Below are 18,084 nucleotides of genomic sequence, written 5' to 3' on the forward strand. Positions count from 1 at the left end.
CTTTACTTTTTTACAGTGGAGAAAATTCTATTAATACTCCTTCCCAGAGTTGATCGAACTCTTGATAATTCGGTGGTAGAGCGCTGAACTGCAGAAAATAAACTCCACAAAAACAGTCTCCCATAATGGACAGTGCCACGCCCCTGTCACGGACTGTCCTTGTTTCGAAGTCATGACTTATTCTCTATAAATATCATATTTCAGTAATACACTAAAATCCACACGTGAAAACGCAAATTATCCTATTACCTAGCCTAATAGCATATAGCAACGTTCAGTTAATGACGATGAACGGATTGTTTTTCACGGTGACCTAACGCTCACAGCGCCATGTGGCGTCGTCTAGTCAATCTTATTTATTCTTTTCCTAGATTACGATAAACAGTTATTCGGATTCATTGTCTAAAGAGCCATCTACAGTAATTGTAGTCGTGTCTCTCTCTACATTGCTCAGAATTTGAAAATGTGGTATTTCTTTATCGGTCATGTCCATAGTAAAAAGGACATGCATTTCTTACTTTTCCTAAATTTCTGTCTGTATGTACGCGCATCACGACAAAACGGCTGAAGAGAATTTAATGACAATCGGTATGTAAAGTCGGAGGTTGAGACACTACAATCTAGGCTATAAATCATTCTATTCACGCTCAGTGAAATGGTAGTTTAGGGGAAGGCCAAAAATTTAATTCTCAAATATTTATATTACTGGTCCTATCGATAAATACTACAGAACTTAAGTTGCATAGAACTACATTTCCGATCATTTATGCCATGTATTGTTACAGTACCTCCTTTCATAACAGATATTCATGAATTTGTGTTTTTGTTTGAGTCCAGCCTGATTAAATATTGGCGGGAAATAGCTGGGGAGTTAGAGAACTTTCTTCTTTAGCATGCCATTCCTGTGATTCATAAGTTTTACGATACCATACTGCTGATACGTAACACAATGGTTCGTCATAGTATTCCAGCTATTCGATCCCTACTCTTGACGCGCTGTTTGAATGAGCAGTGCGCGCAGTGGTTTGAAATTACAATTTAGACCTATTCTAAATTGCACCACCCTTCACTAAATAACTGAATTTCAACCCTCAAAAAAACAGTTCCTTAAAAGTTTCTTCCTCTTCACTGTTATTAAATTCTGTATTCATTTTAATCCAAATTAAAGCAACAGATAGGGAATCTGCCACCTGGGCGACTGCCCTAAATGCAGATCAGTATTGATTGAATTAGCAGTGAGGAGTGAATTTCTCATTGGGTACTCCTAAGCAGCAGATTAATAGAACATATTGTTGCCCTGGGGCTCTCCACTATTCGACCCCAGCCCCGCCGAAAAATTACGAAGTGTATTATTTACAACTTGGTCATTCCAACTTTGGACTGTTACATCGGCAGCGTAGTACTGTCCGTTAAAGGTGAGGAAATGTGTGGTTTTTCATTTGATAAGAGTAATTCTTTTGAAAGCATTGCTTTTAACAGTGCCATTCCTACTGACATCATTGTAATGACCCATGTTCATTTCAGTTGAGAAAACCACTAAGACTTTCTGAGGATGTAAAAAGGCAGATGCAGAGTGTCTGCTATTATAATGAAAACTCCCCAACCTACCACTTATGGTAGGCAAGTGGACCTACCATTAGTGAAAATTCCCTAACCCGTTCTTCATATGAAGACATTTGGAGACTTCCTCGTCGCAGTTTCTACGGTAACATTTAAGAGCTGTGCAATTTAATACAATCTTGCCTACAACGTGAACATTTACCTAACCTAGAATTCTGTATACAATGTAGAATTCCGTAGCAAAGCACGGGTACATCAGCTAGTGCTAAATAAGTGTTAATGTAACCTGACAAAGAAATAACTATTTCTATACAAGATACTACAGGACTAATAACTTGTTTATGAATAATAAAAAGAATAACTACACACTTGGAATAAAATACGACCATGTAGGCAAAAATATTGTTCGTGCACGTACTGATAAAATGTGACTAGAAACGGAATTTGCAGGGAAAGAACAATGACATTTGTTTGTGACTAACATACCAACGTTGCCCGCGTTACCATTACACACTAATTTTTTGCAACACCAGTAATAACATCCCTCCAATTCTCAAATAGACCTACAGATACTTTGTCTCGAGATCTGCGTCTTTATTTACTCTTACGCTCTTAAATATTGTCAATATGCTTTAGGTACTTTTTGTCGGTTACTCTTGTAGGTGTTCATGCTACAGAGCCTTTGTTTTTATGAAAGGAATTTTATGTTGGCCAACTTTCAGCGGAACACAAGTTGCCTAGTTTGATGACAATTAAAACTATGGTCATCAGTGCAATTCAGATTTATGTTGATTCTTAAGTTTGTTGCTTCCTCTTGTATGCAGGTGTGGGGCTGATGACCCGCAAATTGGGCGCTGCTGCAAGTCCCGTGATCGAGCTGACGGAGAACAATGGCGAGTACACCCTCAAGTCTGAGTCTACCTTCAAGAACTCTGTCATCACCTTCAAACTGGGAGAGGAGTTTGATGAGGAGACCCCTGATGGCCGCAAGGTCAAGTCCACCATCACCAAGGAGGGCAACAAGCTTATCCACGTCCAGAAAGGAGAAAAAGACACCCACATCATCCGCGAGTTTACTCCCGAGGAGGTCAAGATGGTGAGTAGATATACACTATTAAATTGAAATAAGATTAAGAGATAATGGTTCAACCTTTTCAATAAAAGTGGAATTAGAAATGTGATGTTACATTCCTAGCTGACTAGAAGTGGTACTGGTTTCAACCACTGTTCCGGGTCATCAGCCGATCACTTAAAATATATATTTAAAAAAAACCACAGAATAGGTGGTGTATAAATCTTTCACCAGTTGCAGTTCATGAAGCACCAAACATTTTAGGGATTAGCACACTGTAGAAAGTTTCCAAAATCCTGAAGTAGCAGAGGGTCAATCGCATGGATGAAGAAAGTTTTTGAAGAGCAGCAGAACATGTGTGCTGACCTGCACTGTGCTTCCAAATGTAATAAACTAAGAATGTAACATTAAATTTCTAATTCTGCGTGTATGAAAAAGGTTAAACTATTTATCCTATTTCAATTTATTTCTCCTCACTCGCTAAAATCCCCAAAAATAACTTTAACAAAATTTGGCTGACAAATGAAATAAAGTTTCTTATATAAAAAAATCATTTTTAAACAGATTATATGAAACTCGCCTAGAAATGGCTAATCTCCCAAGTGCACAATGGAACCTCTTCCTAACTAAAGTTGAAAATAAATGATTTTATGAATTGTCAATAAAACAAACCCTCAAAAGCTTAACAATCTAAAGATCAATTCTTCTCCACCTAAGAATCATGTCAAGGACAATAATCAATCTTTCACAAGCATGGAACAACTCCATCCTCCTATTGTTAATTTATCTGAAACAATCTAGGACGATGACGAATACTTAATTCTTTCTAAAGGCCTCAAACATGACTGGCCCAACCTCAATACTGTCAACATAGCCATCAACTTAGTAATTGAATCTGAAATAACCATTAATAAAATGCTGACAGAGCAACATGAAATCAGATAAGACATAAGAAGGAAACTTGAAAAAAATCTTCATTAATAACTAACACTTCCCCCAATCATAAGGATTGTATTTTAGATCTTAAAAAGAAAATCGACGACAATAAGGTCATCATTACCAAATCTGATAAAGGTAACACCACTGGCTAATGGACAAATCTGACTAGATTGTTCAAGAAATTCTCAGTTTTAACAATCCTTTTTCTATAGTTGAAAAAAGACCCATCCAATAAAATCAAAGGTCTAAACAAACCTTAAACGCCTCTTTTCTTTTCACAAATAAAGAAGAAAAAACTAAACTATTCAAAATGAACCCAGGCCTACCCACTGCCAAAGCTCTTCCCAAAATTCATAAAACTAACATTCTGATCTGCCCAATATCAATTACAGACCCACTCCCTTATATAATACTTCTGAATTTGTCCAACAATTTTCATTTAAAAATTGTGGATTTTTATCCAGTAAATCTACTAGAAACGCTTCTGAATTGACAAACTAAAGAACTTTGATGTCCAAATCTTTCTCTCTTTTGACATCGTAGACATATATTCCATTTTCCAAATTATTTCCCATAATTAATAACTTAAATTCAGTCATCTGAGTAAACTAGAAATTCAGTCCATCTGAAAATTGGTCAACAATTTTTTTTTTTTTACCTTTTGATAAAACTATTTACCAACAAGATGGTTTAGCTATGGGCTCACCAGCCTCAGGCATTCTACCTGAAATATATCTTTATTTCTTGGAAAACGCAAAAATTAATATAATTTCTCTAACATCCTCTTTTGGACCAGATATGTTGATGACACTTCAGTAATTTTAAATGAAGAATCGGCCAACACGGCCTCTACACTTAACATTGGCTCTAATATTAAATTCACCCTTGAATCTGAATATAACAAAACTAGTAATTTTCTAGACTTGACTATTACCACACATCCTTAACTTACAAAATTTTCAGAAAACCAACCCAAACAGCAACCACAATTTGGCAAGACTCAGCACACCCACAAGCACATGAACTATTTTCACCAAAATTGAACAGGACATGGAAATACTTAAAATTGTTAACAAAGGCCCCCTTCTAAACACAACTGAATTTATTTTATTCACCTTAACCAATTCTTCAAGCCTAATTTCAATTTGACATTTCTGAAAAACCCAATATTCTGTCAAGACTTCCTCATTTTCAAAAATGCTAAATTTCCAAACCTAAATTTGATTTTCCATGCCTTATACTGTTCCTACCCACGTTTTCTACCTCCAATAACCCATCATCCTGCTCCACATTATTCTACTGCTACTACTACCACTCCTGCTTTATTTCCCTATTGTATATTTTCCTTTCTTTGTCCCATTTCCTGCTCTATTGATCATCTAATGCAGCCCTTCTATTAAAAAAACCCTGCTTAAATCATTATTTATATTCTGATCCACACCCATTTATTCTTTTAATATCTTTTATTTTTCTCTTTTTCTGCACTGAACTCGACTTACAGTTCAGATAAGTATAACATTTAAATTTCTACTTTGTCACCTCAAGAACTGCCTGAGCTCTTATCTTTCAGAAATCGCACACTGCGTAAATGAGTTTCTCGGTTGTTCTAATATTGCGCTTTTTGACTTTTTTTAAAAAATAAATGACTGATGACCCAAAACAGTGGTCAAAACTAGTACTGTTTGTAATAAACTAGGAATGCAACATTTAATTTATATTTCTACTTCTTTTGAAAAGGTTGAACCATTATATATCTTAGTTAAATTTAAATTTGAACTCTCTTCATTACGGAAGATTATGATATTCTTATCTGCAAGTAGACGTATATTGCCGCTGCAGATGTGAATCGACCCTCGGTTACAATCTTCTTAGTCGACGGATGGAGTATGGAAATGCAGTTTAGCAACCACAATTTTTCAAACGGGATTTTCAGTTCTGTTTGGTATCTGTTCCCACCGATTTCATCACCAAGCCCCAACTATTGAACACTGGGGGCACTTTTATATTAGTGTGGGCTATTCCATCGCTAATGGAGGTGAAATTTAGACAAGTATATATCTCAAACTTAACAGTTTAAACGTGAAAATTCGTACATGGAATCTCCTTTAAAAAATAAAGCAACACACTATTTTTTTTTCTCAAAATGCACTTCAGGGGAAGAAAAAGTTGAAAAAGTGGGTGAATGTTTAAAATGCTCAAGTCTCATAAGCTTGATATGTCAGAAATGAAAATTGGCATTTGGAAACTCCTTTTACTGTTTCTCAAATCTAGTTCTATGTAGCCTATTCATATTGGCGTTGCATTTGGCAGAAACCTTCAAATATAGGAATGCAATAAAATATCTCCTCACTATAGAGGATACAGTGCAATATTAAAGTTGCAAGAGTTTATCGCCTGGAAATGTGCACTTCTATGAATTCAATGCTTACAAACGAAAAGCAAACGGCAGGAATGAAGTTGGGGGGGGTTGTTTTTTCTTTTTTTTTTTTTGTTCGTACTTTCTTAATTTTACGCGATGAAGGGACAACCCTCACTCTGCCTTACAGTGTGTGGCCTCTCCTGTTTAGTCTGATACGTCACGGCATGTTTGTGATGTCCATTCCATATCGGCAACTCGGACTTCTGGAGGTTCTGCACTACAAACGTGCCCATGCATCGTCAATGCAGTTCACGTCTAGTGAATTAGCTGGCAAATTCAAAAGCCAGATACCCACCCCTCATTAAATTCCTCGCTGAACCTCGAATAGAGCAACCATTATAATACCAATATAAATGGTCCGTTATTGGACATTATAAGTTTTCCAGCTACCTCATTCTTGGTTGCCAGCGTTTCGCCCTCGTGTGCTAGGTACCAACTGATGAGCCCACCCTAGCACACGAGGGCGAAACGCTGGCAACCAAGAATGAGCTAGCTGGAAAATTTATAATGTCCAATAATGGACCATTTATATTGGTATTATAAATTTGCTCATTCAGGATAAATATTTCAGATTCCCTATGGGAATCAACATCTATATCATAGAGCAACCATTGTCGTTGCCAAAAATTACATATTCATCCTAAAGGGTTGTGAAAGTGTTTAAACTTCATCGGTATACCGCCCGGGCAGTTAAATCCCTCAAATTGATATCTAACCTAAGACAGCCCCAAAAAATTAACCACCACCACCTCCATATGCAGGCACCTCTAGAACATTTCTCAAGTGTCCTTTACGCCTCCACACCCTTTGTCGTGTATCTGAGCTAAGTAATGTTTTAAATCTGCAAACATAGTGGTATGCCACCAACCCCCAAATAGTATGTTGCATGGCCCTTTTTGTTTTTCTCGTCTGAACTTACATGAAGTCTTTTAAATCCGTACCGCAGTGTAAATTTCAAAAGCTATTACCGATTAGTCTGGTAGGAACTTCTTCACTTGTGATGAAATTATCTGAAGGTGGTACAGAGACTCAATCTGCGAATATTACAAACTAATTGATGCTTTTTGTTTAAAGGGGCCTAATGCAAACCAGTTGTGGAGAAACGTATATACATCATGATTAACAAAACGCCATGTTGCCACATACGAACTGTTAGGCTGTTCAGTCTGAAACTTACAACTTTTTTTAAAATGCCTGATAAAGAAAACATTCAGATATTACCTGGGGAAAGAAAAAATATGAAATATTAAATATCATAAATTAGTTTAGACTCTAGAACCTAACGGTTACAGGCCTACTGGCTTCAATTTAAACAGGTATGGGAATTTCTCAATGTTTCTACATTCTCTTGGACTAACCTCAGTTGCCAGATTTCCTCTTATTTGATCTCGTAAAGTCTCTAGTCCTCAGTGTGTGGGATGCAGCCTCTAGTAGAAACTTTCAGTGTTCCTGGAAAAAAAAAAAAAAAAGTACTTCAGGAATACTTTTGGCAAAATTGCAGTGTAAAGCACCTTCTAACATACTTAGACACAGGGTACCTAATGTGATTGGCAGTATACACCATAAGTGTTTTGTACAGAGGTTTCTCCAAATTAACTTTGAACTAGACCTGGATGACAAGTTTTTAAATTCGGTATAGGTTGAATTTCCCACAGAGTAAAAAAAACAAAATGATCTCGGTGATAGATGAATTTAGTTGGAAACAAGAGGAATTTAATGGAAAACAATGTTAGCATCACTGTTCTCAAATCTCTAGTTTCCAAACAGTTTTATACTATTCTTTGTTTGCTCCTTTGCGTTACCAAACTTCGTTTTATTTTACATAGCATTAGTAGTTTCTATTATTTTCTATATATATATTGACTCATTGAGTTCATTACAAGATATTGACAGTTTTCATTTTTACAAAGGTGGAAAAATGAGGATCTTCCTAATTTATTAAATCTTATTCCATCAGTAGACAGAGTGAACAAATTCAAACATATATATATATTGTCCTAATTTTGTTGCTGTCTAGGCTCTTTTGTTTTTTGATTTGTTCCTTCATTAGGTTTTGGCACTTTAAAACTTGTATGATGTAAATTACATCAATTTCACCCCCCCCCCCCCCCCCCCCCTCATTCATCACTGAAGATGGCTCAAATGAGCCAAAACATGTTTGAATTTGTTTACTCCGTCTAATGATGGAATATATGGTGTATTGAATTAGGATACTCTTCCTTTTTTTTTACCTTTTGTAAAGTCATTGGGTTCAGTCTCTTACCATCTGTATTCATTTTGATCTTTTTGTCTCTTCCCTTTTCCTATCTCGCACTTTCCACTCTGTCGATGAGTGTTGTCCACCCTCCTGATGAAGCCAGGAGGCAGCTTGTTTTCATGTTAGCCCTCGCCTCTTTTGCTTCCTGATTGGTCATTGTGTTTCTGGGTTTCCGTACATCTTCTTTAAATATTCCTTGGGCTCTTTGTGCCCTTCAGAACGATTCTTTCATGTCCTGGGAATGCTACATTTACATACATCTTAAAGCTGGGAACACTTGAGTAGTCTGGCCACACTGTCTTAAAAAAAAATGATCTTGTTGTGGAACTCTATTTTGAAGTCTTAATTGGTACCATTGTCATTGCAGTGATTAGATTGCCCTTTGTACAAATATTGTGCTGTGTTTTTGCTTCAATGATTTCTCTTAATTTATTTCCCCAAATTATTGTTTGTGCATCAGCATTTTTATATTGTTGTACAAATAATTCTGGGTGCAAGATACCTTAAAGAGATATGGATGTGAAAGAAAACTCTTTTCATAAATAAAATTTAATGGAATGTTGAAGAGTTGGCTTCTCTAGGAATAAAATATAATTTACTCCCTATTACCATAGTATATTTGTAACTAAAAATTGTTACCAAAATTAAAATATTTCTTAGTTCATAAAGTAAATCCTCGTTAAAGAAAATGCGTTAACCACACGTCATATGTAGTTTCTTATTGAAACTAATATAAACTAGATTCTTCAGGCTAACGAAGGGAAAAATGTGAACACACAATACGAAAAATATTAATACAATTCAGTGAAAATTTGTGGGACACGTGGTACCTGTGATGAAACCTTCAGGTTTTTTTCAGTCACAGAAGCTATGTCTTATTCATTTGTAGGCTTTTCTAAAACCTTAATGTTCTGGGAACCATACAGACTGGACAGAGATTTTCATACCTGCTAGATGGCAGTGCTCTATTGTCGGCTGGTGTGGAATTTATTGCTGTCGCAGCAGCTAAATTTCTTAATTCAACTTGGTGAAAATCTCGGAGAAAGAACAATGTACACTATTTTTTAATTTTGTTAAGGTGCACAAATAACCCTGTTTTAATTTCTTATAACGGTTTGAGTGCTTGAATAACCTGCAATCCTGGAGCATTGACTAGAATGGTCTATTCTGTTGCAGACCTTGAAGGTGGACGACATTGTGGCGACGAGGATCTACAAGGCGTGCTAAAGACTGCTCGCACCGCACTCTACAAAACACCAATAACATTGTCAGGGTGGACTGAACCAAGCATCACAGTTGCTCAACATGCACCCTCTGTATTTATTTTGTATTAAATTTTGTGAAATTGTTACAAATTATTTTAAAACGGAAACGATTGGATCAAGAAAGTGAATCTTCGGTTCATTTTCACAACTTGCCTCAATATCTTGGTCTTGTTCCCCTAGAACTGTCAATCAGATGAAACCTGGTAAACGGTGTATATCGAGATGTTGTGGCAACTTGTGGTGAAATAGTTTCTGGTATGTGTCTACCAGTTTTAAGCCTGGTCCACATCTTTATTACTATGAAATGTATTTTTGTATCTTTGTTTGTTTATTCCAGTATTAGGTCCCATGGGGACACAAATGTTAGAAAATTGTTCTACTTCATGATTTTTCATTCAGGGTATTAAAACTTCTAAAAATGAGTCTGTTCTGTTATTTCATTTACTGCCTCGGAATTAATTCCTACCTCGCTCAACTTCCTTACAACACTTCATTTTAAACTTTGTGAACTTGAAGCTTATGCAGGTTGTTTAACTAAACAGGAGCCTTTGAATGGATCCATACTCAAAGCCCTTACAGTAATTCCACTAAAAGATGTGTACACGGGATTGCAAAGAAGGAATCAAGTGTGAGAAGATTTAAGAACATTTGATGCTTTTGAATACAAATGGATCTTGAAAGTGTGTGTGTGTGTGTGTGTGTGTGTGTGTGTGTGTGTGTGTGTGTGTGTGCAGTTCCTCTCCATTCTGTAAAAACCTGTTGAGACTCTGTCACTCATTTCCAGCATGTGTTAATTATTGGTGATTATGCATGTAGCAGTCTGTTTAGATAATGCCATGAAGTCAATTACCTAGTGTTTTGCAGCTAAAGGATTAACATTGCAGAAGTGTATGCTGCAGTAATACTCCAAGGTACGCCAGTGATTTATCTTGGAACTCTTGCGCTATAGATGTTGTACTCGTCATGACTTGCAGGTCTTGTTTTACTGGTATTAACGATACTGGATGTGTTCTCATCTGTGCATGGCGCTCGGTATGTCCCCGGTTCTTCATATACGGTATGTGATTTTTGGTCTTTCTTTTCTAATGTAATTCCTCATAAATTGCTACTGATCTGCCTTTAGGGCACTTGCCCAGGTGGCAGATTCCTTATCTGTTGTTTTCCTAGCCTTTTCTTAAATAACTGCAAAGAAATTGGGAATTTATTGAACATCTCCGTTGGTAAGTCATTCCAATCCCTAACTCCCCTTCCTATAAACGAATATTTGTCCTCTTAAATTCCAACTTTATCTTCATATTGTGATCTTTCCTACTTTTAAAGACACCACTCAAACTTATTGGTCTACTGATGTCATTCCACGCCATCTCCACTGGTAGCTCGGAACATACCACTTACAAGTAACAACTCTCATAATTGTTCTGTATTGAAAATGACATTAGGCAAAAATACCTTAAAGGTAATTTAATAAAACCACCTATTCAATACATACCACGTTTAATGTGGATTAAATCTACATGAATTTATAGACTTATCAGGTACATGTTTCACCCCTTTTTTGGGGGGGGGCATCTTCAGCTTGTAGTCAACCTTGAGGTCAAGGTCTGGGACGTTATTTAACCATGTATAGTATGAAATATGGACTTTTATGTTGCACAGTAATAACCTCTTAAAAACATGCATCTGAAGGAAGATGCTGCTGGAACAGACAGATCCACCTAGTATGGACTGAACGAATAATCTAAAGATCCCTCCCAAGGCCAAGTAACACATCAACGGGAATGATTATTCTCGCAAAACTGTTTTTAAGTGTCTAGGATGTTTGTTCACAACTAAGCAGCAACCCAAAACTAAGAAACAATCTAAGAATGTATTCTTCACATTCATTGTCAACGCATTTAACGGGAAACCAAGAAGTTTGTATTTTCAATCGCAACAAAATTTAATGTGGTTTTAAACAACCTTATCCAGCCTTCAAAAACGATCGGTTTTAAGTCTCCATTCGTGATTGACAACACATTCCAAATTTGTTTCATCAAGGTTAAGTAAATGATATGTATGCTACCAGTGGAGATGGCGTGGATGATGTGGGTCAAATGAGACCCATATTCTTTACCTGAAACGATTGTCATCCTAATGATCATCAAGTTGGATGAAGAAGATCCATTTTAGTTTTGGACATTTTTTTAAATTGGATTAGGACTGACAAGTTTTAATTTGTATTAAAATACCATTAATTTATGTAACTTATATATTATTCACATTTTTTAAAATGTTTTTGTCTCGTGTTACTGTGTAACATTAACGTCCATATTTCATACTGTATATGGTTAAATAAGGTCCTGGCCCTTAACCTTAAGGTTGACTACAGGCTGAAGATGCCCAAAGAATCATGTAGATTTAATCCACATTAAATGTGGTATGTATTGAACAGGTGATTTTATTAAATTGTCTTTAAGGTATTTTTGCCTAACATACGACTTAGTCGAGCAGCTCGTTTCTCTCCCAAGTCTTCCCAGCCCAAACTTTGCAACATTTTTGTAACGCTACTCTTTTGTCGGAAATCGCCCAGAACAAATTGAGCTGTTTTTCTTTGGTTTTCTCCAGTTCCTGAATTGGGTAATCCTGGTAAGGGCATCATACTCTAGTTTGGGTCTTACCAGAGACTTATGTCCTCTCCTTTGCATTCTTACTACAACCCCTAAATACCCTCATAACCATGTGCAGAGATCTCTGTACCCTTTATTAACAATCACATTTATGTGATTACCCCAATGAAGATCTTTCCTTACATTAACGCCTAGACACTTACAATGATCCCCAAAAGGAACTTTCACCCCATCAATGCAGTAACTTTGACATTTCCTATTTGTGAAACTCACAGCCTGACTTTTAACCCCGTTTATCATACCATTGCAGACGGCATTATCGAGGTCGTTTTGCAGTTGCTCACAATCTTGTAACTTATTTATTACTCTGTACAGAATAACATCCTCTGCAAACAGCCTTGTCTCTGATTCCATTTCTTTCACATATCATTGAGATATATATACATATCAAAGAGACAGACACCTCCATACAAGCCATGAAGCCCCTTGGAGGAGTGGAAGGTAAAGGCTTCCACCATTCTTAACCGCGGCACGTGATGGGGTAGAGTGGTTAGCTCTACGCCCGGCTGCCTTTGCCCCCCCCCCGGGAACCTGGTACTCTTTCTTGGTGTAGGCTGAGTGAACCTCAGGGCCATAATAAGGAAACATAGAGGTCCAATAATAGTGCCTTGAGGAATTCCACTCTTAATTATTACAGGATCAGATAAAGCTTCACCTACTCTAATTCTGAGTTCATTTTCTAGAAACCTGGCCACCCATTCAGTCACTCTTTTGTCAAGTCCAGTTGCACTTGTTACCAGGTTTTTGTGGATCGCAGAGAGGTGAAAGAAGGTGTGGGCTTGAATGGGTCTACTTACAATATCAAAAATTATTTTAAAACTTTGAAATCTCAAACTTAAGAAAACTTTTCATAACAAAGTTACAGGTACAATTATAATTTTGATTACAAGACTAGAAAACCCACAGATCGATACTTTAGAAGGTTTGAGCTTCGAGCTCTAAAATTACAAGTTTACGACGTCTCTAATATGGTATTTAAATAGAAAAGGAGAGAAATGTCGGACACAATTATCGAGAGCACTTTGCTCGAACCATTACAATCTAGGGCCTTCCAAAGGCACACTCACAGCCTACAATCTCTGGCCCCTCTAGTACCCATACTACTGTGCCTACATGAAAAGAACACGATAATATTACCGGCCCAGGAGGCATACAGTTGCGCTCCTTGAAAACCCTACTTGGGCTCGAGGCTAATCCCAAGCTACTGAGGTCACTAGAAAGAAAGATTAATTAAGGCTTTACAGGAAGAGAAACAGTTCTTTTAAGAAATCGTAGTCGCCTCAGAATAAATTGAAGAGGAACTCGAGAGAGTAACACTCTCTTTTCCCGATTTACAGTTTAAGACTTTATGAAATTTTACATTAGCTGAAAGAAAGTTTACATTTTACAAAACCGGTGGTTACATAGTTAAAGATTAGCACCTTCGCCTCGGATAAGTTTGCGCAGATAGCTACAGAGATAGAAAACTGGGCTGATGTTCTGCCTGCTGAAGAATGAGGCAGCCTGCCTCCTGTCTTAACACACACACCCTCAGAAATTCGGCGATCTATAAGAGAAAGTAGCTTGAAAAAGCTGCAGCTTATACATCCGAGGGGAGGTTTCGGGAAGGATCTGGACTAAATCCACACACACCCTCTCATTTTTATTGGCCGAATAAAAAGCTACAAGAAGCCTGTGATAGGCTGAAAAATAAATACAAAAATTTCTAATTGGCCAGATTGAAAAGCTGGCGGGATGAGGAGAAAATGTTGCAAACCTTGAAATATCAAAATTAATGAAAGTTGATTATTTATGAAAACCTATAAACACAAAACTTCTTTAAATCTCTAATTCTTCCACCTGGCACCAGAGTGCATGACCTCAGTTTTTGTGAGGACATCTATGGAGAAAAGTTCAGATTACTTGCTGTAAAAAAAAAAAAAAAAAAAAAAAAAAAAAAAAAAAAAAATCCAGTCAGTTTAGGAAACTTTAAAACAACACATTACTCTGTTATTTATGAGTGACATCTTCTGATTAATGTCCCAACTTCATGCAGCAGCTGTTGTTTGATAGATAGAGTTCCTTAAGGCACTTCTTTTAAATGTGCGGGGTTGAGGTGTTCCTGCCGGTACAGCACTCATTTTTACCATTAGTCTCCCATGATCTACCCTATCAAATGCCTTAGATAGGTCAATCGCAATACAGTCCATTTCACCTCCTAGATCCAGGTATCTGCTATATCTTGATGGAATCCTACAAGCTGAGCTTCAGTGGAATAACCTTTTCAAATCAAATCAAAACCTCTTTATTTGCCAATGAGCTGTCTACCTCGGTGGCAAATGCTACACTAAAATACATTATTGTCAAGCACTAAATTTTAAATTAACAAGAGAAGAAGAAAATTTTCCTAGAATACAATATTATACAATTTACGCTAACAATTTTTTCTATTAAACACACAGCTCATCTATATGTATAAAATAAGAGTTTTGTCTATACATTGCTCAGAATTTGAAAAGAATGGTATTTCTGTATCGGTCATGTCCATAGTAACAAGAAAATGCATTTTTTACTTTTCCGTAATTTCTGTCTGTCTGTACGTATGTATGTACACGCATCACGAGAAAACGGCTGAAGAGAATTTCATGAAAATCGCTATGTAGAGTTGGGGGATGAGCCGCTACAATCTAGGATATAAATTATTTTAATTCACGCTGAGTGAAATGGTAGTTTAGGGGAAGGCCTAAAATTCAATTCTCAAATATTTATATATTAGTGGATATATTGATAAATACTACGTAACTAAAGTTTTAAATTTCTGATCATTTATGTCTTATGTATTTTTACCGTACCGACTATGATAACACAGATATTCATGAATTTGGATTTTTGTTGCTAAGTCCATATCAACGCCGAGCCCCGACAAAATGGGTAAACAGAATTTAATGAAAATCGGTATTAGAGTCGGGGAATAAGAAACTACAGTTTAAGCTATAAACAATGTTATTCACCCTGGGTGAAATGGTAGTTTAGGGGAAGGCACCTAAAATTTAATTTTTAAATACCTATGTTCTTGGTCCTATGGAAAAGTATTACATAACAAAAGTTATAGAGAATATAATTTCCGATCATTTATGTTTTATTCAGTTTTACCATGCCGACTATGATAAGAGTGGTATTTCAGAACCGGAAGACAATTAATAATGTGAAGGCCTACAATATCGAAAGCGCGTAACATAGATCAACAATAACATTACACTGGCCGTTGTTTGTTGAAATGTTCTTTGTCCCTTATGCTGACATTCAACTCCGAAAGATGGGATTACTGCTGCGTACCAAGTATAACAGCCTAACTGAATATTGGCGGGAAATAGCTGAGGAGTAAGATAACTTTTTTCTTTAGCACGCCAATCCTCTGGTTCATACATTTTCTGATACTGCTGGTACGTAACACACTGGTTCATCATAGTATGCCAGCTATTCGATACCTACTCTGACGCGCTGTTTTGAATGAGCAGTTTACGTACTTAAGTCAGAGGCTCAGTTAGTTAGTAGTGGTAGGAGTAGTAGTATGAACTGGTCTGGAATTACAATTTAGCCCTATTCCAAATTATAGTACCAGAATTCACTAAATAACTCAAAATTCAACCTTGAAAAGAGCCGTTTCTTAAGAAAAGCTTCTTCCTCTTCACTTTCATTAAATGTACATTAATTTAATTCCAAATTAGCAGCGAAGATGTGGTTTCTTCTCTGGCTTGGAGGAAAAAGTGTCTCCACGTCAGATAGTTCTTTCACCCACCAGTGTAGTGAATTGAGATTTTCCGACTCATCGGGTACTCCCAGGAAACAAATAAGTAAGCGGGCATAGTTTTTGCTCTGGGACTATCCACCATTTGAACACCACACACCCCCCGCCGAAAAAAGGACGAAGATTGTTCATGGATCACGGATGTCTGCGTCTTGGTCATTCCAGCTCTGTAGCTTTGGACTGTTACTTCGGCTGCATAGTACTGTTTGTTAAAAGTGAAAAAATGTGTGGTTTTTCATTTGATCGAGTATTTCATATGAAGGCATTGCTTTTAATCGCGCCATTCCTACCGACGTCATTGTAATGACCCATGTTCATTTCAGTTGGGAAAACCACTAAGAGAGTCTTTCTGAGAATCTATAAAGGCAGGCAGAGAGTGAGTGTCTGCCATTATAATGAAAACTCCCCAACCTGATTGTGACTGACGGTAGGCAAGGTGGCCTACCATTACAATGAAAATTCCCTAACCTAGTTTTGATATGAGAAAAGACTCGTGACTTGCCCGTCGTGCTTCTAGGGCAACGTTATCAGCTATGCAACTTAATACAATCTTGCTCACAACATTTACACTACCTAACCTAGAATTCTGTATAAAATTTAGAATTCCGTTACGAAGCACGGGTACACCAGCTAGTCCTTAATAAATTTATATTGTTTACAAAATTCTACTTATAATATCTCCTGTACTTACAAATATAGTCAACTGATATACAGTATGTGGAATTACTTCAAATGATACTGTACAACTGGTATAAGATTAAACTTTACATTGCATTTATTTACTTATTTATATTTTTACCCATTTTCGAACCTAAGTAGCATAACGACCTGCTGAGTCTTAACCAGAGCCCCCTTTGCCACCACTTTTCAGAGTTCCTCAAGGGCCTTCACAGCTACCGTAGCGGTCCCAGGGCCCTCGAAATCCCCACTGTACTTCACCCCTACAGGCAGTCCCCTACTTTGGCTGTCCAAACTCCATAGACCAAGGGATGAAATTAACTTATTCACACACATTTTTTATTTACAATAACCTGCACTGGTTGAATGCCCTCTAACATTTCAGTTATTTTCTCTGTTGCTGTTTATTCTCTTCTTGAATATCTGTACAGATTTTGGAAAAGGATCAAACACTACCCCTGGTAAACTGTTCCACTCCTTCACGCCCTTCCCAATGAATAAAAATTTATCCCAGTCACGTCTGCTGATATGATTATTTTCCAACTGAAGCCTCTCACGGATTTCTCCCCATGCTGCTTCTCCTGTATAGGCTCTATATAATCCTATAAGTCTAGTTTTCTCCCTTCTCTTACTTGAAGTTTCCCACCCAAGTTCCTCTAACATTTCTGATACACTACTCTTTCTCCTGAAATCCCCTGTTACAAACCTTGCTGCTTTCCTCTGCACACCATCGATTTCTTTTATTAGGTATTCTTGGTGAGGATCCCAAACACTGTTTGCACATTCCAATAATGGACGAACCATACTTAAGTAACTTTTTTCTTTTAATTCTTTGTTGCATCCTTTAAGTAGCCTCATTATGACATGTAACGATGTCATTAACATGACCCTTCCAGTGCAAATTGCTTTCAAATCTTACACCTAAGTATTTGCACTTGCCATCTTTCGGGATAACTATCCCATCCAAAGTATATTCAAATTCAGTTTTAAAGCTCCTGTTTGTAAATGTTGTAACAGTTGATTTGCCTCCAATAACCTTCATATTATTTTCTTCAACCCATTGTTGGATAATCTTAAGGTCCCTTTGTAATTCTGAACAATCCTCAATGTTATTTGTTTCCCTATAAACAATTATGTCATCTGCATACAATCTTATTTTTGATGTTATATTGTTCCCTAAATCATTTGCGTATATTAAGAAAAGTAACGGACCGATTATACTACCCTGTGCAATTCCTTTCCAAACTTTCTCTTCCTGCGATACATTATTTCCTACTTTGACTTTCTGAACCCTTGAATTTAGAAATGTTCTTATCCAACGTATAACCCTTACGTCAAATCCTATTCCCACCAATTTCTTTAATAATATTCCATGTTCCACTCTATCAAAGGCTTTGGAAAGATCTATGGCTATGCAATCTAACTGGCCCCTGAATCCAAC

At 36.9% G+C, this 18,084-nt stretch overlaps 2 protein-coding genes across 4 annotated transcripts in view; both read left to right on the top strand.

The window, feature by feature from the left end:
• The window catches only part of LOC136886036 (fatty acid-binding protein, muscle), a 64,130-nt gene extending 54,195 nt beyond the window's left edge, over positions 1 to 9,935 (top strand). For all 3 annotated transcript variants that reach the window (XM_067158749.2, XM_067158751.2, XM_067158750.2), the window contains exons 2-3: positions 2,385 to 2,656; positions 9,424 to 9,935. In XM_067158749.2, the coding sequence (XP_067014850.2) occupies positions 2,385 to 2,656; positions 9,424 to 9,474 (323 nt within the window). In that variant the 3' untranslated portion in view covers positions 9,475 to 9,935. The remainder of the gene's footprint in view (positions 1 to 2,384; positions 2,657 to 9,423) is intronic.
• Positions 1 to 18,084, top strand: part of wkd (whacked) — a 569,688-nt gene that overhangs the window by 324,069 nt on the left and 227,535 nt on the right. The gene's annotated exons all lie outside the window — the stretch shown is intronic.

Source organism: Anabrus simplex, chromosome X, assembly GCF_040414725.1.
Source record: "Anabrus simplex isolate iqAnaSimp1 chromosome X, ASM4041472v1, whole genome shotgun sequence".
NCBI classification, from domain to species: Eukaryota; Metazoa; Arthropoda; class Insecta; order Orthoptera; family Tettigoniidae; genus Anabrus; species Anabrus simplex.